We start from the raw sequence: 26,097 nt of genomic DNA, 5'->3' as shown, positions 1-26,097 counted from the left end.
TTCACCTAGTACCCGATAAGATTGATAAATTTCCCTGTATGTAGTAGGCCTTAAGGTGGCCATACATCAGGTGACTTGGCAGCTGATTCGATTATTATAATCACATAAACTGTGCTGCCAATAGCCTGCGCGATCAACAGTGTGACCAATTTCGGGGCGAAATTGGTCGCATCTATCAATTGGACATGCTGCAAGATGTAGGGCTGACATGCTCGATTAGGTACGTGGTGGTAATGGCATTCGATATGGGAACAAGATATGGAACCCCAGGCGCTGTCCCCCCTAGTGTAAAATGTGCCTCGTGCAGTATATTCTGCCACTAGCTCCGCCTCTGCCGTCCGTCCCATGCACACGGCTGCTGTTGTACAGGTGGGCGCATGTGTAATGTCACACACTCCCACATTACGCCAGCAGCCACGTTGTATGCGAGCTGAGCCAGCAGCGGACACTGACAGGTAAAGTATACTGCAAGGGGCCCATTTTACTCTTGGGGGACAAAGGTTGGGGCAGATGTGGTGTCTCAAGGCCGAACCTGAGAGATTTCATGCTGAAGGCGATCAGGAATCGGCCTGCGGTGTATGGGTAGGCAACAGGTCTCTCTCTGATTAGATTCGATGAGAAAGATATTTCTGTTGGTCGATCTGCCCATACATCATCTGATGTATGGGTGCTTTTACAGTTGCACTGGGATCGGAGATAATTCTTCCAATAGGAGTCTGTTCTGGTAACACCTGTAAAATGTGGAATTTCCTCTCACTTCCTGTTGGGTTTCTATGACAGGAAGGGATGAGGCCCAGTTTCAGATGCACTGAGTTAAAGGGAAATTCGGTCAAAAGTAGGGAAGCATTGAAACCACTGACCGAACCCCTGCATGGCCATCAGAGAGATTGTCCATGCTTTCTCCTGGAGAAAAAGTAGGCAAAAAAATATTGAAAAGGTTTATACTTAAAGAGGAACTCCAGTGAAAATAATGTAATAAAAAAGTGCTTCATTTTTACAATAATTATGTATAAATAACTTAGACAATGTTTGCCCATTGTAAAATCTTATAAATCCCTGATTTACATTCTGACATTTTTACTGCTGGTAAGTGATGTAGCTGCTCCTTGCTGTTTTGGCAGTTGGAAACAGCTGTAAACAGCTATTTCCCACAATGCAACTAGGTTCACAGACCGGAAACTGCCAAGAGTACGTACTCAGAATTTCTTTGTGGGAGGGGTTTCACCACAATATCAGCCATACAGAGCCCCTGATGCTCTGTTTGCGAAAAGGAATAGATTTCTCATGTAAAAGGGTATCAGCTACTGATTGGGATAAAGTTCAATTCTTGGTCGGAGTTTCTCTTTAACCTTACTATATAAGGAGATGGTTGGAACTGCACATCTGAGTGGTAAAGTGGAAGATGAGGAAAGGCTCTTTGTGTCCCTAAGAGTGCAGGTTTATGGGTAAGGACATTGCAGCCAGGGCTGGTTCTCTCATGAAGCAAGGTGAAACACTTGCATCAGTTACAGAGATTACAGGGTCAGCATGTTTGTACTGTGTGTTTACACTTAGGCCTGGTGCACACCAAAAACCGCTAGCAGATCCGCAAAATGCTAGCAGATTTTGAAACGCTTTTTCTTATTTTTCTGTAGCGTTTCAGCTAGCGTTTTGCGGTTTTGGTGTAGTAGATTTCATGTATTGTTACAGTAAAGCTGTTACTGAACAGCTACTGTAACAAAAACCGCCTGGCAAACCGCTCTGAAGTGCCGTTTTTCAGAGCGGTTTGCGGTTTTCCTATACTTTACATTGAGGCAGAAACGCATCCGCAATCCAAAATCTGCAGCAGCCCGGGAGTATGCGTTTCTGCAAAACGCCTCCCGCTCTGGTGTGCACCAGCCCATTGAAATACATTACCCAAGCGGATCCGCACCCGCAAGCGGATCGCAAACCGCAGCGGAAACGCTCCGGTGTGCACTAGGCCTCACAGCATGCAGTCAGAGTAGGAGGAGAAGCGAGAGGAGAGCGCCTGAGGTGAAGAGGTCATCAATGGGGAAAGTCAGCTTGTTGTGCTGTGTGGGGAGTCTGACGCAGAATGAGTCGGGGGAGGCAGGAGAGTATCAGTGTTTCATTTGACTTGCACAGCAAAAGAAAGACGGTGGCACTGCTGGAGGATGGCCAACTGACTGAGGGAGAGCAGTTTGTTTGTCACAAACTCGCAGCCAGCCAGCCAGCCAGCGTGTTATTGTGTTGAGCTGCAGCATGTCATGTCTCAAGTTGTAGCATATGCTGGGTGCGGTACGAGGGGGGGAAAGAGGGAGGGGGCGCAACAAAGTCTAGAACCGGCCCTGTATGCAGCGATAATGGGCATGCCTGGCTCAGAACTGCAGGTCAACAAAACTTTATTGCTGCAAACATATAATTGGCACATCCAGAACTCTAAACAACCTCTGGCACAGAATTTAAATAAGCCAGAGGATCAGTATTAGGATGATCCAGTATGTGGCAAGTAATTAATCATTCCCTGATTGGGTGGTGACTGATTCTCTGCCTCATTGTCTTCTTCAGGCATGTCCAAAGTCCGGGTCGGGGGCCAAATGCAGCTTGACAAGCCATTTGTGGTGGCCCCCAAAGCTCTCTACAGTTGTTAATTCCACGCAGGCCGTAGCTGTGATGCCCCATGCGGGGGCCACTGATTAGCAGTTGCCACGGTAACAGCCAGTTATTAGGCGCTACCACTGTGCTAACAGTTGTGATGTTAGCTATGAGTAGCTGCTTGTAACTGAAATTTAAATTAGATAGCTTCCCACGGCAGAGGGGGGTTAACTTGCCTATGCCGCCACCTATAGCAGATGCATTTCACTTGCGGTCCACGTAACTCCACTACTTCCTCCTTCAAACCTGGAAGGAAGAAGTATTGGCGTTACATCAGGGGCGTAGCATTCAGTATAGCAACTATAGCGTTGCTATGGGGCCCGTGGTAGCCCTACGCCACAGGGGGCCCGGGGCCCCTGCCGGATTTAGAGTACTTTTTTTTTTTTTTATTTTTAAAATATATAATACAATGAGGATGATGCCGGTCCGGGCCCCCCCGCCCCCCCCTTCATAATTTTAGAAGACCGGGCCCTCCCCCCCCCCCCCCCCCCCCTCCTCTGATAAAGTGGCTGGTGAGGAGGGGGACTACGTGGCGGCGCATTGATCCTCCCTGGTGGCCGGGCCCGACACTTACTCTATAGTTCCGGCTTCCGGGCTGGCCAGCCAGGGAGGAGGAAGGAGGACGCAGTCTCGGAGAGGGGTGACGACCGACGTGCAACAACCAGGAGGGAGCGGACCGGCTGCACAGTCACAGTGCCTCACTGCCTATCCTCAGCTCAGCGGCAGTGTGCTGTGCAGGAGTGCGATCGTCTGGACGGAGTGCAGGAGGCGGAGCGTCACTCGAGGAGGAGAGCGGAGCACCGACCTGACCTGACCCCACGCAAGCTGCAGGCAGCATTGTAAGTATGTTGTGCCTCAGTGCCTGGTGCTGGTGGGTGGAAATTGGGGCCGGCTCGGGGGACTTTCTGGCTGCTGCCAACCACCACCCATACCTGGCCAGCGGCCATGATGCGACCTGGTGCTGGGTACTGGCTGCTGGGGGGGGGGGGGTCTGTCGGCGCACATAACAATTATTGTCTGGTGAATGCTCCCCATAACGATTGTCTGGTGAATGCTCCCCATAACGATTATTGTCTGGTAAATGCTGCGCACAATCTGTTGCCAATAAGATTGCATTTGTGGGGAAATCTGTTGCCAATCTGAATCCATTTGTGGGGAAATCTGTTGCCAATCTCATTGCATTTAGTGGGTAAATCTTCTGATCTTCTGCGAATCTGATTGCATTTTGTGGTCGGTCGGCCGGCCCTCCGTTACATGGACCCCAATCTAATTTACATTTCAATTGCGAGTAGCTATGTACTCATAGCTAACTGTATATGGGTTATTTTGCGTGGAAATATTTTGTGATATGTCACAGGTATAGTGTACCTAACAGCAATCAGCAAAAATTGTGTTCCCCTAGCATTTTCCAAAATGTCAATATGGCTCTTGGCCTAAAGTTTGGACACCTAGTGTTCTCCCTGGAATTTTTTTTCCAGCCGGGTGGCATGAAAAAATAGCCGGGTGGAGAACTATGGGGGGAATGCAGGGCTGGCACAAATCTGCTTACAGCATGGGAGAAGGAGGGGAGCTGATGACAGCCGGGTGCTCACTAAAATTTGCTGGGTGGAGCATCCGGCTCATGCTAACCAATCACCATAGCCACACAAGCCGACAGTACGCCATGTACGCAATTTATAGCAATAGGGAGTATAACCAAAAGTGCATATGTATATTGAGCCTATTGTGTTATTATGGATATGCATATGATGACCCCGGTGGCAACCTCCAAGTTTTTAATAGTGTGCATGTAACTAATTTTATTATATGTATGTTGTGTGCTTGGGTGTGCAAAGAGCACACGTGTCCCAATTTTTTGTGCTAATAAAAATAGTGTTTTGGACATAATTTGATGTGGCGCGTTATACCTGAAATTTCTCCTTGTTGATATTGCAAATAATATGGTTGCGCCTATTATTTGATGTCCTGAATTACGTTATATCAATCTGTGCACTGACCTTCCACCGAATACTGCCAAAACAAATCTTTTCTAAGTTTATATCTATAACCTGATGTAAACCCCAACATAGAGTGGCATATTTGTACCTTATGTCAGGTGTGTGCAAGAAAACATGGAAAATATTAACAGGTTGGTATCTGCTCATTGCTCTATGCCTAGAATGTCTTCCAAGGTTTACACAAGTCAAGTATTAACTACAGTACTACATGAAATGTGAATCTATTTGTTCATGCACAACACATACTTAAAATGAATGTATAGTGTATGGGGATGATCACATTATCCTAAGGCCGGTTTCACACTGCATATTGGCGGTGCAGCAGCCACACTGCACCAAACAGTCAAACAGGCCTTTGGGGAATACTGCCGTATTTCCTGTCTGGCATCCGGCCAAGTAGCAAGTGACGCTCACATCCTGTTCGGCAATCAAAGATGTGCGCAGAAGCATATTTCTAAAATGCGCTTCCGTGCATGTTCACTGCCGATGATTGCGGCAGATTTCTAAAAAAGTGCCATAGACTTTTACATGACTTCCAGATCGTCGCAGGAGTCGCGCGGTAACATAGGTATTGAAGCGTGTTAGTGCATTTCTGGCGCAGCGTACTACAACGTGGGGCGTATGACCCCCCCCCATAGATTTATTAGGTTGAGGTGCGGCAAATTGCCACAGTGTGAAAGGACCCTAATGCACTTTGTACAGTGCTTTTCTGGATAATGTGCACGAAAACACGTGTGCTCCATACCAACTGTTTGTGCTATGAAAATATTGTGTGCATTTCAGCGTGCAGAGTGTGCGCTGCCTTATGCACTTGTCATGATGCAAATACTGTGAACATAGCCTTGGGGCCGCTTTTCTCTGAGCCGGTGTGTGTCTAGTGGGATGCACGCTGGCACTTTCAGGGTGTTACGACTCGGAGGGGGAATAGTAATTCGCGCCACCTGGAATTTAATCGGCAGCAGGTTGAGCCGTCATTCGTCTCACTGTGCCCCAGTGACCAGACGGCTGATGTATGCCTTGCAGAGTTGGGAGCATGCATCCAAATCCCTGTAGCCATGCCGTGCACAGCTACAGTATAGGGATTTAGGTGCATGTTGTGGTAAAATGGCAGCACGCCATCCAGAATTGCACTGGCATGTGATTCGGACGGCATGCTATTGACAGGATAGGCAGCCTTTCCCCGTGTGACTCGGGTGCTGGGAAACCCTGTGGATTCTGGTCGCACTCGGGTGGGTCTAGTGGAAGTAGGCCCTTATAGTTTTGCAGCTCCCAGCGAGGAGCTAAAAAAAATGATGGTTCATCTGAAACCAGAAATTTGCATTGATTGATTCAGAAATATACACCGGCAAATTAACTCCAGTATATGTTCAGATGTCTGCATATATCTAGTTCCTCCAATGTAACTTTTGGTTCCCAATGAATGGAAATTTTTTTTTTTTTTTTTTTTTTTACCCACTGATGTAACAATAAATGGAGAACTTTTTTCACCCAGCCATTGGTGTAGCGGAACTTTCCTTTTCTAATGGAAACTTTTGTTCCTCACTGCCAAAAACTTTGAATATGGCTGCCTTGGATACAGTCCCATCTGATAGTTTGGCTTCGGTGGATACAGTCCCATCTCTAATAGCTGATATCTTAGTTAGCAGAGTGAACAAAGGTTACCATTTGTGTGTCGAGGTGGTTCTGGGATTGAACATCTGTTTAAAAAATGTGGTCATGTGACCTGAAACAGTAGGGCACCAGCTCTCAGGAAGGGTCTGTTCACACTAAGGCCAAATTCACATTAACCTTAAAGGAAAACAGACGGCAATAGCTAAAGATTTTATACTTAGGGCTTCCTCCAGCCCCATAAGCACGTGTGAGGCTCAACACACACCATTCAATCTTGGTTGTTCAATCTTACCACTTTCATGTAGTGTAAGAGCTTATCCAATCAATCATTCCAGGTATTTTCAATCTGTTGGCCCTTATACTACATAGATTTGGTAAATCTGTACAACCAAGATTGTATGGTGTGTGTTGCGCTTAAGTCCCTTGTTGTCCTCCTGCGGTCTGCCGTTCAGACTTAATCAGCCTTGTTAATTGGCTTAGTCAGGGGTTTTCTGCACATGCGTGGGAGGTCTGTGCATGCGCAGAAGACCCCGAGTGATGTGACTGAGCCAGTTACCGGGGCTGATTGTGGCAGACCACGGGAGCACGGCCAGGGACTCGGACGTGTTTATGGGGCTGGAGGAAGCCCGGGTAACTATCAAATCTTAGCTAACACTGTCTCTGGTACACTTTTTAGAGGGCAACTGAAGTAAGAGGGTTATGGCGACTGCCATATTTATTGCCTTTTAACCTGCTGGGCGTTTCAATTCCCATGGCCGCTGGAGGGTTTTTTAACTTTTTTTTTTTTTTTTTTTTTTTTTTTCCCGTTTTAGCGCTAGGTTAGCTACATGATTCTCCCCTTCCTCCTCTCTCCCTCCCACCCTTCTGATCACCGCCGGCGATCACGCCCATAAGGAAATCCTGTTCTAAACGGGATTTCCTTTAGGGCTTCCCCCGTCGCCATGGCGACGAACGGAGTGACGTTATCGATGTCGTGATGTCACTGGGACTCCCGATCCACCCCAAAGCGCAGCCTGGCGGTGATTAGCCAGGCTGCGCACGGGGTCTGCGGGGGGGGGGGGGGCGGGGGGGGGGCCCTCTTTCGCGCCGGATTGGCGGCGAGCGGCAGCGATCGGGGCAAAGACGCAGCTAGCAAAGTGCTAGCTGCGTGTTTGAAAAAAAAAATTATCAAAATCGGCCCAGCGGGGCCCTCTAGCATCTCTGGACAAGCTCCGCTCGTACAGAACGCTAGGGAGGTTAAGCAATACCAGTTGCCTGTCTATTCTGCTGACCCTATGCCTCTAATACTTTTTAGCTATAGACCTGAACAAGCATATGCAGATCAGGTGTTTCTGAAAATGTCAGATCTGACAAGATTATCTGCATGCTAGTTTCTGATGTTGTTCAGACACTACAGCAGCCAAATAGACCAGCAGGCTGGCCAGGCATAGTTTAAAAGGAAATAAATATGGTAGCCTCCATATCCACAGAACACTGATTGTTAGCATTGTGTTTTTACAGCGGTTAATTGAAACCTGCCGCTTGTAAGGATCGTTTCGGGTCGAGAAATGTGTGGACCTTTACAACCAAAATGTTAGTACACGCTCTTATTCTATCTCGATTGGACTGTTGCAATATATTGCTTGGTGGACTTCCAACTAACCAACTAGCACCGCTCAATTCTGTACTGAACTCTGCTGCTCGACTTATTCATCTCTCCTCTCGCTCTTCCTCTGCTGCTCCTCTCTGTCAAGCTCTTCACTGGCTACCAATTAAACAGAAGATTCAGTTCAAACTCTTAGGGCTCGTTTCCACTATCGCGAATCTGCATGCGTCTAACGCATGTGGATTCGCACATGTAATGCAAGTGGATGGGCCTATTTCCACTGTAGCGTTGTTGAGGTGCGTTTTTTTTCAGCGGTGAAAAAACGCACAAAAGAGCCACAGAATTCGCCTGCGAGTGGAATGTATACGAATCGCAGGCAATGTATTTAATAGGGAAATCGCATGCGTAATCGCGTAAAATAACGCATAATAAAATGCGATTTCATCAGCGGTGCAATCCAGGCGATTCCACACCGCAATAGTGGAAACGAGCCCTAAACCCTAACCTACAAAGCTCTCCACAATCTCTCTCTTCTGTGTAAATCTCCTCACTAGTTTCCAGATACCAACCCAACCACAATCTCAGATCTGCACACAAACTTCTTTTATCCTCTTCTACAATTACCTCCTCACATACACGTGTACAAGACTTCTCACGTGCCTCACCCCTCCTTCCTCTGGAATGCCCTTCCACAGCACATCCGCCACTCTCCCACCTTGAAATCTTTAAACGCTCTCTCAAAACCCACCTTTTCCGACAAGCATATTGTCTAGCGTAGGCCTTGCACCCACTAAATAACCTAATTACGCACTGCCTGTACATACAGTGGCTTGCAAAAGTATTCGGCCCCCCCCCTGACGTTTTCCACATTTTGTCACACATTACTGCCACAAACATGAATCAATTTTATTGAAATTCCACATGAAAGACCAATACAAGGTGGTGTACACGTGAGAAGTGGAGCAAAAATCGTACATGATTCCAAACATTTTTTTTTACAAATAACTGCAAAGTGGGGTAGGTGTAATTATTCAGCCCCCTGAGTCAATACTTTGTAGAACCACCTTTTGCTGCAATTACAGCTGCCAGTCTTTTAGGGTATGTCTCTACCAGCTTTGCACATCTAGAGACTGAAATCCTTGCCCATTCTTATTTGCAAAACAGCTCCAGCTCAGTCAGATTAGATGGACAGCGTTTGTGAACAGCAGTTTTCAGATCTTGCCACAAATCTCGATTGGATTTAGATCTGGACTTTGGCTGGGCCATTCTAACACATGGATATGTTTTGTTTTAAACCATTTCATTGTTTCCCTGGCTTTATGTTTAGGGTAATTGTCCTGCTGGAAGGTGAACCTCCACCCCAGTCAAGTCTTTTGCAGACTCCAAGAAGTTTTCTTCCAAGATTGCCCTGTATTTGGCTCTATCCATCTTCCCATCAACTCTGACCAGCTTCCTTGTCCCTGCTGAAGAGAAGCACCCCCAGAGCATGATGCTGCCACCACCATATTTGACGATGGGGATGGTGTGTTCAGAGTGATGTGCAGTGTTAGTTTTCCACCACACATTGGGCTTGATTCACAAAGCGGTGCTAACCTACTTAGCACGTCTAAAGACTTTAGACGTGCTAAGTAGGTTAGCACCGGATTTCTCAATCAGATCGCGCACTAACTTTGCGCGCACAAAGTCTTATGCGCGCTAAGTCCCATAGGCTTTAATGGGCACTTCGCGCGGAGCGCTCTGCGCTCTGTGCAGTGCGCGTGTAAAGTTTTACGCGCGAAAACTCGTTTAGACGTGCTAAGGGGGTTTTCACAGGCGTGCTAACAGTTAGCACTGCTTTGTGAATCAAGCCCATAGTGTTTTGCATTTTGGCCAAAAAGTTCCATTTTGGTCTCATTTGACCAGAGCACCTTCTTCCACATGTTTGCTGTGTCCCCCACATGGCTTGTGGCAAACTGCAAACAGGACTTCTTATGCTTTTCTGTTAACAATGGCTTTCTTGCCATTCTTCCATAAAGGCCAACTTTGTACAGAGCACGACTAATAGTTGTCCTATGGACAGAGTCTCCCACCTGAGCTGTAGATCTCTGCAGCCCGTCCAGAGTCACCATGGGCCTCTTGAATGCATTTCTGTTCAGCGCTCTCCTTGTTTGGCCTGTGAGTTTAGGTGGACGGCCTTGTCTTGGTAGATTTACAGTTGTGCCATACTCCTTCCATTTCTGAATGATCGCTTGAACAGTGCTCCGTGGGATGGTGAAGGCTTTGGAAATCGTTTTGTAGCCTAAGCCTGCTTTAAATTTCTCAATAACCTTATTCTTGACCTGTCTGGTGTGTTCTTTGGAGTTCATGGTGTTGTTGCTCCCAATATTCTTAGACAACCTCTGAGGCCCTCACAGAGCAGCTGTATTTGTACTGACATTAGATTACACACAGGTGCACTCTAATTAGTCATTAGCACTCATCAGGCAATGTCTGACTGACTGCACTCAGATCAAAGAGGGACGAATAATTATGCACACCCCACTTTGCAGTTATTTATTTGTAAAACATTTTTGGAATCCTGTACGATTTTCGTTCCACTTCTCACATGTACACCACTTTGTGTTGGTCTTTCATGTGGAATTCCAATAAAATTGATTCATGTTTGTGGCAGTAATGTGACCAAAATGTGGAAAACTTCAAGGGGGCAGAATACTTTTGCAACCCACTGTATACTTCCCCCACCTCCCACCCCATTCCTTTAGATCGTAAGCTCGCAAGGGCAGGGCTCTCACCCTTTTGTGTCATGGATGCTTGCACTCTGTTAGACATTTTATACATGTTAGTCATCATGTTAAATTTGCAATTGTAATCAGCAGTGCTGTATTTTGTATCAGTGTTCATATTGTCTGTATCATTATGTATCCCTTGTTTTCTTACATTATACAGCGCCACGGAATATGTTGGCGCTTTATAAATAACTAATAATATGTGCAGACCTTTACTATCACAAAGCTCTCACCTTTAATAACCTGTACTGTATACATGTTGCAGGCACTGTCTCTTTATTTTCTATATCATAATGTAACCTTCCAAATATAGTGGTATTTGTACAACATGTCAGCAGAGCTGAAGAAATGCTGGAAGATACTCCTAGCTCAGTATTTGGCAATGGTAATAACTCTGGAACGATGCCCAAGGTTTCTGCAAGTCACAGATTAACTAATGGGTGACACGTGTAAATATTAACTCTGATGTGACGCTTGTAATGCAGTTATTTTACAATATATGTTGAATGCGTGAGATGAATCATGAAGGAGGCACTCCAATGGCGAATAAACTTGCGTTTATAATTCAGGTAGCAAAACATGACATGTTTCGGGGCGGACCCCTTTCTCAAGTGTACAGGGGTCCGCCCCGAAACATGTCGTGTTTTGCTACCTGAATTATAAACGCAAGTTTATTCGCCATTGGAGTGCCTGCTTCATTATTCATCTCTTGTATGATTGTTGTGGAGTGGTGACCCACGGAGGGATCGAGCACCGGCGGACCAGGCGAAGTGACCTGGTGGAGGGCTTTTACTCAGCATCCCTACCCTTTTTTTTTTTTTTTTTTTGTATGTTGAATGCGTGGTGTGTTTTTTTGGACAACTGAAGTGAGAATAATTTGGAGGCTGCCATATTTATTACCAGTTACCTGGCAGCCCTGCTGATCTATTTGGCTGTAGTACTATCTGAATAACACCAGAAACAAGCATGCAGCTAATCATGTCAGATCTGAAAATAATGTCAAACGCCTCATCTGCTGCATACTTGTTTAGGGACTATGGCTAAAAGTATTACAGGCAGAGGATCAGCAGGGCTGGCAAGCAACTGGTATTGTTTTAAAAGGAAATAAATATGGCAGCCTCCATATCCCTCTTGTTACAGTTGTCCTTTAACCTCCCTGGCGCTAAGCCCGACCTACGCTTGGGCTAGCCGCCAGAGAGGATCACATGGACCCTGGAGGATTTTTTTTTTTTTTTAATGTGATTTATAGGCTTAAGCTAGCACTTGGCTAGCTAACCATGCCCCCCTAGTCCCTCCGCTCTCCCCCGATCCCCACCGATCGCCGACGTTATACGATCCCGCGATGGCGCAGCCTCCCAATCAGCTCCAGGCTTTGCTATGGGGAGGATCGGGACTGCGAATGACGTCATGACATCAGACGTCCTGTCCGCTTGTCGTCATAGCAACGAGTGAAACTAAATGGGGAAGCTGCGGCTCTTGCGGGATCGCGGAGGGGTAAAAGTTGCCGGCGGCGATCGGGGGGATCAGAGCGGTGCCGGGGGACTTGGGGGACATAGTTAGCAAAGTGCTAGCTTATGCATTTAATTACATTTTATAAAAAAATATCCTGCCACGGACGCAGCTTCTGAAACTGCGCATCGCCAGGGAGGTTAATTAAACATATTTTCTTTATCACCAAAGCTGATTTGAAAGTGTAAGTGAAACTTGAGTTTTTTTCGGCAGCTAGATGGCTTGATCATTTCCAACACGTCCAATTTGATGTTGATCGTTTTTCTGATGGATTTTTCTCCATAAAAGTGAATGGAAAACGATTGGAAAGTATATACTAGAATATAAGCCGAGTTTTTGAGGGCAAAAAAGTGGCCCAAAAGTGGGGGTCTCGGCTTATACTCTAGTCACTTGTGGAACTCCTACAGTAAAAGCTACTTCCCTGATGGCTGCGTGCTCCAGCCATGTTTAAAGTGCTGCCGCGTTAGACCCCCCCCCCCTCCGCCGGAATGTGTGGCTGCTTATGAGGTGTCAACATGTGCTGCCTCTTTCAGGATCTGCATCTATGTCATCCCCTAACAACACCCCCTTCCTCCCGAGGGTCTCTGTATGGATGTAGACAGCCATGCGAGCTTAGCAGTGATGGATAGCCGGGATGTCTATGTCCCACCGGCGTGTACCCGTTCGGATGTTCAGAGCCATGTGCGCTCACCAGTTTTCCGCCGTGAGGTCTCTACAGCTGAAGTCATCAGTAGTCTCATTGCTATGATGCCCTCTAGTGGCTCCTCGCATTATGCATGCCACTGCAGGGAGAGATGAGACTGCTACCGACTTGCTACTAGTGATGGGAAATCTGTCTCTTTTCAATTAACCGATTCATTTGATTCATGTCACTGGGGAGTGTGTGGCTAGCAGTTAACTGGTTGCTAGTCACTCCCCTCCCCTGGTAATTGGCCCAGACATCTATTATTTCTCCTCCTGGCTCCTTCTCCTTCAGCTGTGTGTGTGTGGGCCCTTTTCCACTAACTGCGTTTTTTGCCAAAAACACATGCATCTGCTGATTCTTAGGCCATGTTGACATCATCAAACACGGATGGCGTGCGTTTGGAACACATGTACAAACGCATTCCATCTGCGTTTGTATGCGTTGCGTGGCTTATCCCATTCACTGAAAGAGAATAGGTCAGCCGCGTGTTTTGTTAAAAAATGCGTTTGCGGACCGCACTGGTCCGGAACACATGCAGTGTGAACATCAGTGCAGTCTATGCACTTTCTGATGTCGTGTGTATCTGCCTCCTGCACACGTTGCCGAAATCCAGACGTCAAAGCGTGCAGTGTGAACACGGCCTTAAGTGCAGCCTGTTTAAAATAGTAATCCCGGGTGGCCTTTTTCACTGCTGCGTTCTGATTTTTAAAAAAACGCAAACTCATGTCTGTGCGATTATGATGCATTTTGCGTTTCAATGTAACATATAGGAACGCATGAAAAACGCTTTGCGTTTTGTATTGATTTAACCAATAGTATTTTCGAAAATCAAGACAACACTTGCCAATCAGAAAAATGCAAACACATAAACGCACATCAAAATTGGTCATAAACGCCTAAAAAATGCATATCAAAATTGGTCAAGTTTTGCAGTGGAAAAGGACCCTGTGCAGCTGCAGTTCCTGAATCATCCACTGAACTGATTCGGTTCAGTGTGATGGGTTGGATCACTCGACTCACAGGGAAGACCCGGCTCAAATGAACCAATCACTCATGAACCGGACATCCCTACTTGCTACAGAGGATTCCCGGCAGCAAACTGGTAAGCCCGCATGGCACTGTTCATGCTCACGGGGACACTCATGGGGGTGGTATGCAGGGACGGATCTAGGGGGGGGCAAGCGGGTCTCTTGCCCCAGGCGCAGTTTGTTGAATTCTTAAAAAGGCGGAAAAATTTGGATGGGGAATGGCAGTTTAGGCGCCAAAACCTGACCTTGCACCAGGCGCAACTTGGGGCAACTTGGTCTAGATCCGTCCCTGGTGGTATGTCCTGGCGACAAACAGCTAAGCCTGCACAGCTCTCAGGCAGGACTTAGCCATCCTGGTGCTGGATTGGTAAGCCCGCATGGCTCTGCACATTGTCACGGGGATACTCGAGGAGAGAGGGACATAGATGTCCCAGCGGCAAACTTAAACATGCACAGTTCTGCCTGCACATCTAAACAGGGACACTCAGGCAAGACCAGGCATCCTGGTGGCGAGCTGTTAATGAAAAAGGTTGCCAAAGGGGATAAAACACTGCTTGGGAGATGCACAAATGGCATACAGCCCAAAGCAGGAGACATTGCACAGGATTATAAGGTGGTGGAACTACTGAGGGTGAGAGTCTTGGTTGAGGCAGCCTATCAATCTGTTCTCAACTCATGCTATGTATGATAGCTGGCTTGTAACTGCATTCACTCTCTGATGTTGTAGTAGCAGTAAGCATATGTGAATGTGTAGTGCACCTAATACTGGGATACTTTTACTTGCAACTGAATTTCCTGCCCTCGGTTTGTATTCGAGTCAATCCATTTTTCCAGGATTTTTTGGTAAAAGTTGTGGGGTCGGCTTATATATCCGGTAAATCTGCCAAAAAAAAAAAGATAATTGTGTATTCCCAGCATAAGGAGAAGGGCTATTTTGAGTCGGCACATAAGTTAGCTCATAGGAGATAACAGAGCAGCAGTGCTTTCAACTAAAGTATATTTGGAATGTCACGTGACTTTGGCCTATACAGCAGTTGATAGCAGAAGTCCTCTTCTGCCTCCCTACAATGCCCTCTAGTGGGTGATATACACTCCTACACTGCCTCCTACTTTGGTTTTATTGCCGCAGTCCTTGTACTGTGGCTTGAGGCCTAATCATTGTTATAATACCACATTTGCCTGTGAAATATCACGTTTAAGTTTTTCGCTTTTTAATTGCGAGCAATTGTTCATTATTGTTGGGGGTTTTGCAATTTTTTTTTTCTATTGCAACAGACTTAACATGCAAAGTATGCATGCAAAAAAAGAATTATTATTATTATTATTATTATTATTATTATTTTTATCCAGAGGACATGCAAAAACAGAAACCTGAGAAAATGGGCAATTGATTTATTATATATGCTGCGGCCTGCCTTACAGTTGATCATGGAATACTTGTCACCCCCCCCCCCCCCCCCAAAAAAAAAAATAGATCATGAATCGTAAATAAAATATTTTCTAAAATCAATTGGCCTGCAGTGATTGCAAGCCATTAATAAACTGGCGGTTAAAAGGTTAATGCTGCAAATCGAGCCAACTTTTTGCAACCACTAGGGCGGGGTGTCAGACCTGAATACAAAGTGGGTCGAAATCGAGCTCTAGGACCAAGTCGTGGGCTGAACTCAATGTCTAGAGTCCACCTCTCTACCTTAAGTTCCCTGGTGTCTAATAGCCCCCTTGCCTCCCCTATGCAGTCTCCTGATGGTTAATGGTCATCCCTTTCTAATCTAAACAATTCTCTGATGTTTAATGGTCCTTGTCACGGAACAGCCGTGAGAAACGCGGGCAAATTGGAAGGATCCGCACAGTCCAATTTCTGATCGCTCTCTGGCTAAATTTGTGCAGCCATTGCAGTAATCAGAAACCGACATTCCTGTTTTTTCTATTTTTTTTTTTAAAGGGAATGTCCAAGCAAAATAAAAAAATGAGTTTTACTTACCTGGGGCTTCTACCAGCCCCATGCAGCCATCCTGTGCCCTCGTAGTCACTCACTGCTGCTCCAGTCCCCCGCTGCCAGCTTGCCGACCTCGGAGGTCGGCGGGACACATTGCGTACATTTTTACGCATTCCCGCTAGTGCAGGAACATCAACACATACATTTTTACGCGTTACTGGTTTAATGCGTATGTGTTGATGTTCCTGCACTAGCGGGAATGCGTAAAAATGTACGCAATGTGTCCCGCCGACCTCCGAGGTCGGCAAGCTGGCAGCGGGGGACTGGAGCAGCAGTGAGTGACTACGAGGGCACAGGATGGCTGCATGGGGCTGGTAGAAGCCCCAGGTAAGTGAAACTCATTTTTTTATTTTGCTTGAACCTTCCCTTTAAGAAACTGCTGCAGTTGTCCCCGGCATCAAGCTGTGCTGATGGTCCATCCATCAGATGGAGCTGATAAGCAGCATGACTGATCCAATTTAGTTAGGAAAAGTCAGACATTCTGGCTACAATCCCATCAGGGGAGCTGACACGTAGCTTGCTGCCCCCAAGCTTCAAAAGAGCCTTCACTTAGGAATGACCTGCTGTAAATCCCAGATATATATCATATTCCATAAACTGCTATGTGTCATATTTTCTGTATTGCCAGGCTGGCAGACCCTCCAAACTAACAGAGCATGATGGGCCCTGGCTGGCGCTGGTTCTGAGGAAGTTTCAGAACATTCTGAGGTAAAGACTGCCAGTTAGGCAGTTCGAAAGTGCCCTGATGATACCACAGGGGTCCCACCCCTCATGTTTGGTATCAGACTGCTGGGTAAATCGAGACAGACCTGAGAATGTTAGTAAATCTGCCCTGACCTGTATGGTTCTGTGAGATAGAGCCCATATCTGGTTAGATATTTCTGGTCCCCAGGACAAGGGGAGGACTCATCTCCTATTCTAAGGGGGTGTGTGGCTCCCCGCCCTCACTCCCTCCTACTGGATCAAGGGCATAAGAATGGCAGAGGAGCCAAACTCAGTGTCCTCCACCTTGAAACACCATCTTGATCACATCTGTGCCAGCTTGAGGATATCCTGGCATCCACCTGATCTGGACTCTGAACTTTGAACTGAAACAAAAGGAACTCTACAAGTTTTTCCCACAACAGGACATCTTTCCACAAATCCTAAGTATATTCTCCCTTTTTATTTCATACTGGCTATTAATGTTTCAATAATTGTTGGTTTTAATAATTTTCTGTATATATTTATTTATATTGTACATAAAGAAAGACTTTAGCAAAGTCATTTACTGTTCCGCTACACCTGCTACACAGCCATACACAGAAACTGAACTCAGGTCTCTGGGGAGTCGCTACTATTGTTGCGATCTAGACAGAATGCTGCGTGTTTTAACCGTTTTATCCGCAGGACCAGTCAGTCGGGTCCCCTGGCCCATACCAGTGGTGGTGGCAGATATACCCTGAAATAGTGTGTAAGTTATAATTACCGTACCTCACAGGCTCCCTTCTAGTCGGGCTGCTGCCCAAATTCCGTCGATTTCTGTGCACAGATTGCGACCACAGTTTGCATGGTCTGTGTGCTGAAACCGATTGGAAGGCGAATTGTGTTCCGACCACTAGGGCTCCTGTGACAGTCCTCCCTCCCCTATACAGTTCCCTGGTATCTAGTGCTGTCCCCCTCCTTCCCCTATACAGTTCCCTGATGTCTAGTGGCCTCCTTCCCTCTCCTACAGTTCCCTGGTAGCTAGTGCTTTCCCCCTGCTCTTATGGTTTCCCTGGTGATCTATTCTAGGGCAGTGATGGCTAACCTTGGCACTCCAGCTGTGACAAAACTACAAATCCCATCATGCCTCTGCTTCCCCGAGTTATGCTTAGAGCTGTCAGAGTATTGCAATGCGTCATGGGACTTGTAGTTCCACCACAGCTGGAGTGCCAAGGTTAGCCATCACTGATCTAGGGCTTACCCTCCAATATAGCTTTCTCTGGTGGTGTAGAATAGGCCAAACGTAATGCAAAGAGGGGAAACCACCTGAGGGCCAAATCCGGGGGCCAGATTTGGCACATAGGCCAGAGTTTGACATGTATGCACTAGGGTCTCTCTTCCAAGGCATAATTAATACTTTGTATGCACTCGTCCGGAGCACAATATGGATGTGGTTCTGGTCCCGCTGGGTCCATTGCTTCCTAGTAAGTGAGTTGAGACTTGCAGCCTCATTGCCGCCCTGCACAAAGGGTGTCTTGTTTTGAAGTACAATTATTGCATAATGTTTCTGTAACTACCCAATACAAAGGTTGTGTTTTATGCAAGGTAGCACTCAGCTCAGCTATCTAATTATAGGTAATTATTTCCTAAAGACCTGAGTAAGCAATCCAGATGTCTGATGGGCTGGGAGATTAAATTTGTCATGTGTTAAAAATTGAGATACAATGGATTTGCACAGGTCTACTTACTGTAATCCTAGCATATTTTTGGCAAACACCAGCCCTTTCTGTAGTGGCTCAATACCTGCAGTATTTATTATAATCCTAACATTTGTATAGCACTCTTCTCCTCTTGGAGTGACGCTAGCCAGGATTTGAACCCTCTGTTTATTAGAATATTTGTGATAAGAACTTTAGCTCTTTTCCCCTCAGTAAATCCCTTAAAATGGAAATCCAATTGGAAGCTGTGTGGGGTAAAAGATCAACTTTTAACAGCCACAGTGTGACATGTCAGGTGCTCAATGGCTCTGCCTTTAATAGGCACAGTCTGACGTGACAGGTACTTGATGGCCCATTCCATAATTGATTTAATTGAAATAATTCACACTTTTTTCTACCTGTGCATACCTTTCGTGTACTGAGAGCTGAACTTTTATTTCCATTTACTCTGCAGGGCTATGAATACAGTCGCAGCGGGAATCCAACAAGAGACTGTCTGGAAAAGGCGGTTGCTGTCCTGGATGGAGCCAAATACTGTAAGAAACCTTTAGTATCCAACATGCTGAAGTGACCATAACCCGATTACGCATGATATGGATTAGGTCAGGGTTGTCAAACTCCCAGGCATGCTCAGATGTACCAAAATTCAGTTCGGGTACATTCGAATTTGGGTCCGCATGACATTCGAATTTGCCTTCGACCATGAAATTCGATTCGAGTTCATATTCGGTTCGAGGTTACGCCTAAAAATTCGTATTCGTGAATTCGGGGTTTTTTTGTGTGTTTTTTTTTTTTTTTTTTTTTTTTTTTAAAGTGAATTCACATTGAAATAGGTGTACTTAAAAAAACAAAACTGAAAACGTGACGTGTGGCACTGGCAGCAGGCAATGCATAGTGTGGACCCTGGTGGTGGGACCACTGACAGCAGCAGGATAAATACAACAGCAGCAGGAGGAGGAGTGACGTGTGGCACTGACAGCAGGCAATGCATAGTGTGGACCCTGGTGGTGGGACCACTGACAGCAGCAGGATAAATACAACAGGAGGAGGTGGAGTGACGTGTGGCACTGGCAGCAGGCAATGCATAGTGTGGACCCTGGCGGTGGGACCACACTGACAGCAGCAGGATAAATACAACAGCAGCAGTAGGAGGAGGAGTGACGTGTGGCACTGACAGCAGGCAATGCATAGTGTGGACTCTGGTGGTGGGACCACTGACAGCAGCAGGATGAAAATGAGCGCAGTGTAATATGTTGCCTCTTTAGAAATACAATAAATACATAAATAAATTCATAGGTAAATCAATGCAGCAGGCCAGCAGGAGGAGGAGGAGTCCGGTAGAAATACAATAAATAAATACATAAATAAATTCATAGGTAAATCAATGCAGCAGGCCTGCAGCAGCAGGAGTCCGGTAGAAATACAATAAATAAATAAATACATAAATAAATTCATAGGTAAATCAATGCAGCAGGCCAGCAGCAGCAGCAGCAGGAGTCCGGTAGAAATACAATAAATAAATAAATACATAAATAAATTCATAGGTAAATCAATGCAGCAGCAGGAGTCCGGTAGAAATACAATAAATAAATACATAAATAAATTCATAGGTAAATCAATGCAGCAGGCCAGCAGGAGGAGGAGGAGTCCGGTAGAAATACAATAAATAAATAAATTCATAGGTAAATCAATGCAGCAGGCCAGCAGGAGGAGGAGTCGTCACGTATGGCAGGCAGCAGGCAATGTATTGTAATTCCCAGGCAGGCACCTCATGTCCTCCTTTCGCCGACAACAGGTGCCAGGAACGTGCCTTCTATCCAGGCCTGGTTAATCTTCAAAAATGTCAGTCTGTCCACGCCCTCTGTGGACAGACGAGCGCTTCTCGGTGACCACGCCACCGCCCGCACTGAAGCACCTCTCAGACAGCACGCTGGAAGGGGGGCAAGACAATACCTCCAGGGCGTACTGCGCAAGCTCCCTCCAGATGTGTAAGCGCTCCACCCAGTACTCCATGGGGTCCACAGGCTCTTCGCTGCCGGTGTCAAGCCCACTGAAGGACCCCATGTAGTCGGCCACCATCTGGATCATGCGCTGGCTGTGACTCTCACCGAAGGTGGCTGCTGCCAGCACCTCCTCTCTCGGCTGCTGTACCTTCATGTAGAACGCCTGTGTCAATGACAGAAGGTCTCCTGGGCGCCTGATGCTGCTGCTGGCCTCAGGCACCTGATGCTGGGCTGCTGGACAGGGACAGAGGGAGTGGAAGGCGGGGGGAAGGCTTCCTCCAGTCGCCGAACAAGGATCTCCTGCAACTCCCTTGCTCGCTGCTCACGGTCTCTGGCAGGCAGAAACTGATCCCACCTCCCCCTCAGCCGTGGGTCCAGGATCATGCTGATGCAGGCGTCCTCCCTCGCTTGCATCCGCTTGACCCTGGGGTCTGTGCGCAGGCAGCGCAGCATGTGCGCTGCCATGGGGAACAGGGTGGACCGTCTAACAGAGACATCAGGGTCAGCGTCCTCCTCCTCCTCCTCTTGCCCCTGAGACTCTTCCTCCTCTCTCCACCCTCGCACCACTGCTGCTGCGCTCCGATGTTCCCCCCCCCCCCCCAGCAGCAACGTCCAGCACCTCCAACGCCTCCTCCTCCTCCAGGGACTCAAATACCTGCGGAGCAGTGGACTGCACAGGCGGCTGCTGTTCCAGCTGCTTCAGGGCCTCCTCTCCCAAATCCACCAAATCGCCAAGTGCCCTGTCCAGCAGACAAACAAAGGGCACCCACTGGCAGAGGGATGCCCGTTGTTCACTCACCAGGTTGGTTCCCTGCAGGAAGGGAGCCAACACCAAGCAGACCTGCTGCATCTGCCTCCATTGCGCGTTGGTGAGGAGCTGGAGTGTGGTGCTGCTTCTGCTGCCGGTGCCGGCGACAGTGGCATCATAGATGTACCGGTTGACAGCCCTCCTCTGCTCAACCAGCCGCTCCAACATCGCCAGGGTGGAGTTCCAGCGAGTTGGCACATCTATGATAAGGCGGTGTCGTGGCAGGCCCTCTTGCTGCTGGATGTCTGCCAGTTTTGCTGCGGCAGCTGCTGAGCGGCGGAAAGTGCGCACAATTTTCCGCGCCGCTTCTAACAGCTCCTCCATCCCCAGGTAGGTGCGCATGAACTTTTGCACCACCAGGTTGAGGACGTGGGCCAAGCAAGGGACATGGAGCAAGTCTCCACTGCTGATGGCAGACAGCAGGTTGGCGGCATTGTCGGACACCACCAATCCCACAGTGAGGCCTCTGGGGGTCAGCCACGTCCTCTCCTGCTCCCTGAGGTACCGGGGCATGTTAGTTGCCGTCAAGGAGTGTTTCCCCAGGCTTTTCATCTCCAGCAGCGCTTGGCAGTGGCGGGCCTTCACGCTGCTGGAGAGACGGGATCGCTTGGCAGTGGGAGCTGCTGCTTCTCCCCTGACCCCGCACGGTGGCACCACGTAGTGGGCGACTGGTGCTGCTGTGCCCGAGGATGGACCTGCTGCTTTCTCGCTCGGGCTTTCCACCAGGCTGACCCAGTGGGCCGTAAAGGACAGATAGCGCTCTGTCCCAAACCGGCTGCTCCAGGAATCCATGGTTATGTGGATCCGCTCACTGACAGCGTGATCCAGCGCGCGGCCCACGTTCTCCATGGCAGAGCGGTGCAGTGCTGGGATCGCCCTGCGGGAAAAATAGTGGCGGCTGGGGACTTGCCACTCCGGGATCCCAACCTGCAGCAGCGCTCTGATGTCACTCCCCTCCTGCACAAAGGAATATGGCAGGAGCTGGGAGCACATGGCCCGGGCAAGCGACCCGTTCAGCAACCGGATGCGCCTGTAGGCGGGAGGCAGCACCTTGGTCACACCGGGGAATGCTTCGCTGAGCAGGGTCTGGCGGCGTTTGCCTGCACGGGAGGATGAGGAGGCCACTGTGGAGGGAGCTGATGAGGCCACTGAGGACTGGCTGCCCGGGGGGGGGGGGGGGGGGGTGGTGGGAGTGAGTTGCTGCTGTGCTCCTGCTGCTGCTGGATGGGCAGGAGGGTCGGCTGCTGCTGCTGCTGCTGCTGCTGCTGCTGAAATCTGTGCAGTCGCTGTCTGGCTCTGACCACTGCCTGCACCACTTTGCATAAGCTTCTCCAACTCATTAAAGTCCTCAAAATGTCTGCTCTGTAAGTGGGTCTGCAGGCACGAGGTACTCAATTTGTGGATATCGCGACCTCTGCTGAGACTGAGATTGCAACTGTTGCAAATTGCACGGGTCGGGTCCACTGGGCACTTGGTGAAGTACCGCCAGACTGGGGACTTCAACCTGCTCTTTGCGCTTGAGGGCTGGGGTTTTTGGGTGCCCTTGGAGGATTGTGCCTTTTTGGTTGTAGTTAGAGGTTTGCTGCGAGTGGTGGTAGCGACTGAAGCAGTAGGCTGTGGCTCCTGCCTTCCACGCCCTGTGCTGGCCGCCTTGCTGCTGCCGCGCCTCTGCGCCAAAGACGCCTCCTCCTCCGATGATGAGCTGCCTTCAACCAACTGTGCTGGTGGTACTGGTGGCACATATGAAGGATCTATCAAGTCCTCATCATCAACCCCAAACAAATCCTGTGAGCCCGATTCAACCAACTCCTCCTCTACCCCAACATCCCCTGCATCACGCCCCTCCTCCTCAGCGCCAACAACAAACTTCTGCACCTGTAACTCCTCCTCCTCCTTGCATGGCCCCATCATCTCCAACTCATACTTCTCCAAAACATCCCTGTACATGGTCACAGTCTCAGGGGAGAAGAGCGTGCTCTTTGAGGACAGGCTGGTCGATGGGGTCACCGTGACCATGGCCTCAAGCGCTGGTGGAGGCCTGCTGCGGACAGGAGTGCTGGTGGCACTATTCTCGCTGCTGCTGGAGGCCTGGCTGGAAAAGGTGGCTTCCTGCCCCGCCATCCTTTCCACCACAGCCTGCACCTGACTCTCCCCAATGGACCGTGGGCGACGACCCGTCTCAAAGATGGGCGCAACACGCTGCTGTTGCGCCTCTGCTCCCTCCTCCCTGTGGTCAGTGGCTGGCGGCGCACCAGTCCCAGACCTGCTGCTGCTGGCAGTGGCTCCTGCAGTGGCGCTTCCTCTCCTGGTGGTGCCTCGCCCTCTACCTCTGCCAGTCATAGTGCACTATACAAATACAGTAAAAAAAAGTAGAAGAGGGCGGGAAAGGGTGTAAACTTTAATAAAGTCTGTGTTGGTGGTGACTAGTAGTACAGTAGTAGACACTAGTAGTATGCACGCACGCAGGTAACTAAGAAACACCTAGCGTACTACGCTACAAGTAAGCCGTGCGGCAGACAATCGGTGACAATAACGGTCACACACGGTCAGACGCAATCAATCAATAGGCTCGGGCAGGTGAGGTGACAGACAGTCACAGGTCACTCACAACGGATGCTGGTGGTGACCTGTCACTCACAGTCAGTAACTAACTAACACAGTACTGAAACTAATAAAGTAACAGACTACAGCAGTAATAATTAACTAAACTAGTACTACTAGTACACAACTAACTAGAATCTCTAACCTACCTAAGCTAGTAGTAGGCTAAGGCTACCTAGGCTAGCAGGCCTAGCCTGCTCACAGACTAACACTAGCCTAGCACAGTATACACTATACACTAGCTGACTAAAAACAATCAAAATACTAGCTAACTATATAAGACAACAATAAATGTGTTTAGGAAGCAAAACGCTAGGTTTAGCAGTGAAAAGCACTTGCTCAGACACAGCACAGCACTGGAGAATCTCTCAGTACCAGCAGCAGTCACACAAGTGCGTGGCTCCGCAACATGGCCGCCGCCTTATATGGAGGAGGGGAGGGCCAGGCTCCCCTCCTCTGATTGGTTGCTAGGGTTGCCAGCTCCTCGGCAGGAGGACTTCTGATTGGCCCAATCACGTCATCCCCGAATGCCGAAACCGAACCCACAGCTCCATCCGGCCGAATTCCAGCGCGCGCATTTGGCATGCTTCGTATTCGGGTTCGGCTCGGAATCGCAGCATTCAGGTTCAGGTTCGCATGCGGCAAACCTAAAAAACACCCGAATTTTTCGGGGAAACTTCGCATTCGGGGTCCTGCTGAGCAACCCTGCAAACTCCATCACATAAGGGGCCAAAATCTAAAACCTAGTATAAAGGCTGCCATACACTGGTCGATTGCCACCAGAGCGACCAACATATAGATCCCTCTGTGATTCGATGAGAGAGGGATCTATTGGCTGCCCATTACTGCACACAGATTTTGAATCTATTTCAGCTTGGAATCGATTCACAACCTGTGGAGCTGCTGCCTGCCTCTTGCTCCCTGTGTGCTTCCCCGGCCTGCAGCAATACATTACCTGTCTGCCCCCTGTGAGTCCCCGGGTCCCCGCAGTCTCCTTTCTTCCAGCGTCCAACAGCCTCCTCCATCTTTGCTTCACTTCCTGTCAGTGTCCTGTCACAAGCAGAAAGTTCAAACAGTAGAGCGCCTTCTACTGTTAGAATTTCGCATTCTCACAGGACGGGACACTGACGGGAAGTGAAGAGAAGATGCTGGAAGAAGTGAGAGACTGCAGGGACTCGTGCCGGCCAGGTGATGTATTGCTGCCGCTGTGCGTCAGTCTTCGCCATATCGCATGGCGCTAATGAGGCACTCCCGACCCGGCGATCAAGCAAAATTTTCCACCTGGGCAAATCGACGGGATCGACTTTGGATGGAAATCTGTCCACGTTTGTGTTATCACAGTGATCTAATCTGCTGTCTATCGGCGGGAAATCACACTAGCGTATCGGCACCTTTAGTCGCGGGCCAAATTGTTTATTCAGATTTAACATTTTTTTTAGTGTCTCAAACTAAGTGGTGGAACTATAGCAGCCACGCCTTCCCCTTCTGCAGAGCAGCACATTGGAGCACTTTAATATTACCTGCTTCAGTACTGCTTTGAGTCTCCTTTGGTCTTCCTGTCAGACACACACTCCATGTTGAATACCTCTGGCTCCTGAGGCATGTCACATGATTGGGGGCTGGAGGTGTGCAAGCACAGACCATATGGCTGCCAGGAAGAACAGAAAAGACCTAACACAGCACTGGAGTAGGTAATTCTGGATGGGAAGGCAGTGTGCTGTAGTTCTTTTACTGCTTACAATGAAGCACATTTGAAGCTCCCAAGGGCCACATAAAATAAAAAGAAGACCGGATTCGGCCTGCGGGCCTTGTTTCACACCTGTGGATTAAATACACTTTTCCGATTCATCACTGTATATAGTGAGTGTTAAAGATTACTAAATCTATTGATGCATACTCTGCTGCAGGAAGACTGCGGCCTATGCCACAGATTCGCACCTTTAGAGCCCTTTTTACACTTAATGCGTTGGTATGCGTTGCATTTTTTTTCTCCATAGCAGCTCATTGTGAAAAAGCTTTCAGTTAAAACGCGTACAGTGGGAAGTGAGACAGAGAAAAACATGGACATTACTCTGAAAGCCAGTTTTCCTTTCAGTTATAACTGAGAGCAAGTGTAGGTGTAAAAGGACCCTAATGTCCCTTTCGCATGGGCAACTGACAGGCAGTGAATAAAAAAATAACATAATTCTTAGCAAAAAAAAAAAAATACCGCCCAAAGAGAGCCTGATTTGTGGCAAAAAATAAATTATATCCTATATAATAATCCTTAAGTGTCTCTGCGTCCCCTGTCCCTGCGTTTGCGCTACAGCGCATTTGCCACACGGATAGCTGTTAGGACAGGAGGAGGATGGGGCCAGGGGGACACGCGGATGTGGGGGCGGGCAAGGGCATGTGCGCTGACGTGCGTCAGTCACGGTGCGGGCGGGGGTTTTGTGAGACAGACCTAGAGTCCATTTTATTAACGGGCTTAGGT

The 26,097-nt window shown here is 48.2% G+C and overlaps 1 protein-coding gene across 1 annotated transcript in view; it reads left to right on the top strand.

Annotated features, from left to right (window-relative positions):
• The window catches only part of CTH (cystathionine gamma-lyase), a 61,513-nt gene that overhangs the window by 4,064 nt on the left and 31,352 nt on the right, over positions 1-26,097 (top strand). Inside the window, exon 2 of the mRNA XM_068239231.1 lies at positions 18,667-18,748. Within this exon, the coding sequence (XP_068095332.1) occupies positions 18,667-18,748 (82 nt within the window). The remainder of the gene's footprint in view (positions 1-18,666; positions 18,749-26,097) is intronic.

The sequence above is a fragment of the Hyperolius riggenbachi genome, chromosome 6, assembly GCF_040937935.1.
Source record: "Hyperolius riggenbachi isolate aHypRig1 chromosome 6, aHypRig1.pri, whole genome shotgun sequence".
NCBI classification, from domain to species: Eukaryota; Metazoa; Chordata; class Amphibia; order Anura; family Hyperoliidae; genus Hyperolius; species Hyperolius riggenbachi.
This window is presented reverse-complemented; position numbering and strand designations above follow the sequence as displayed.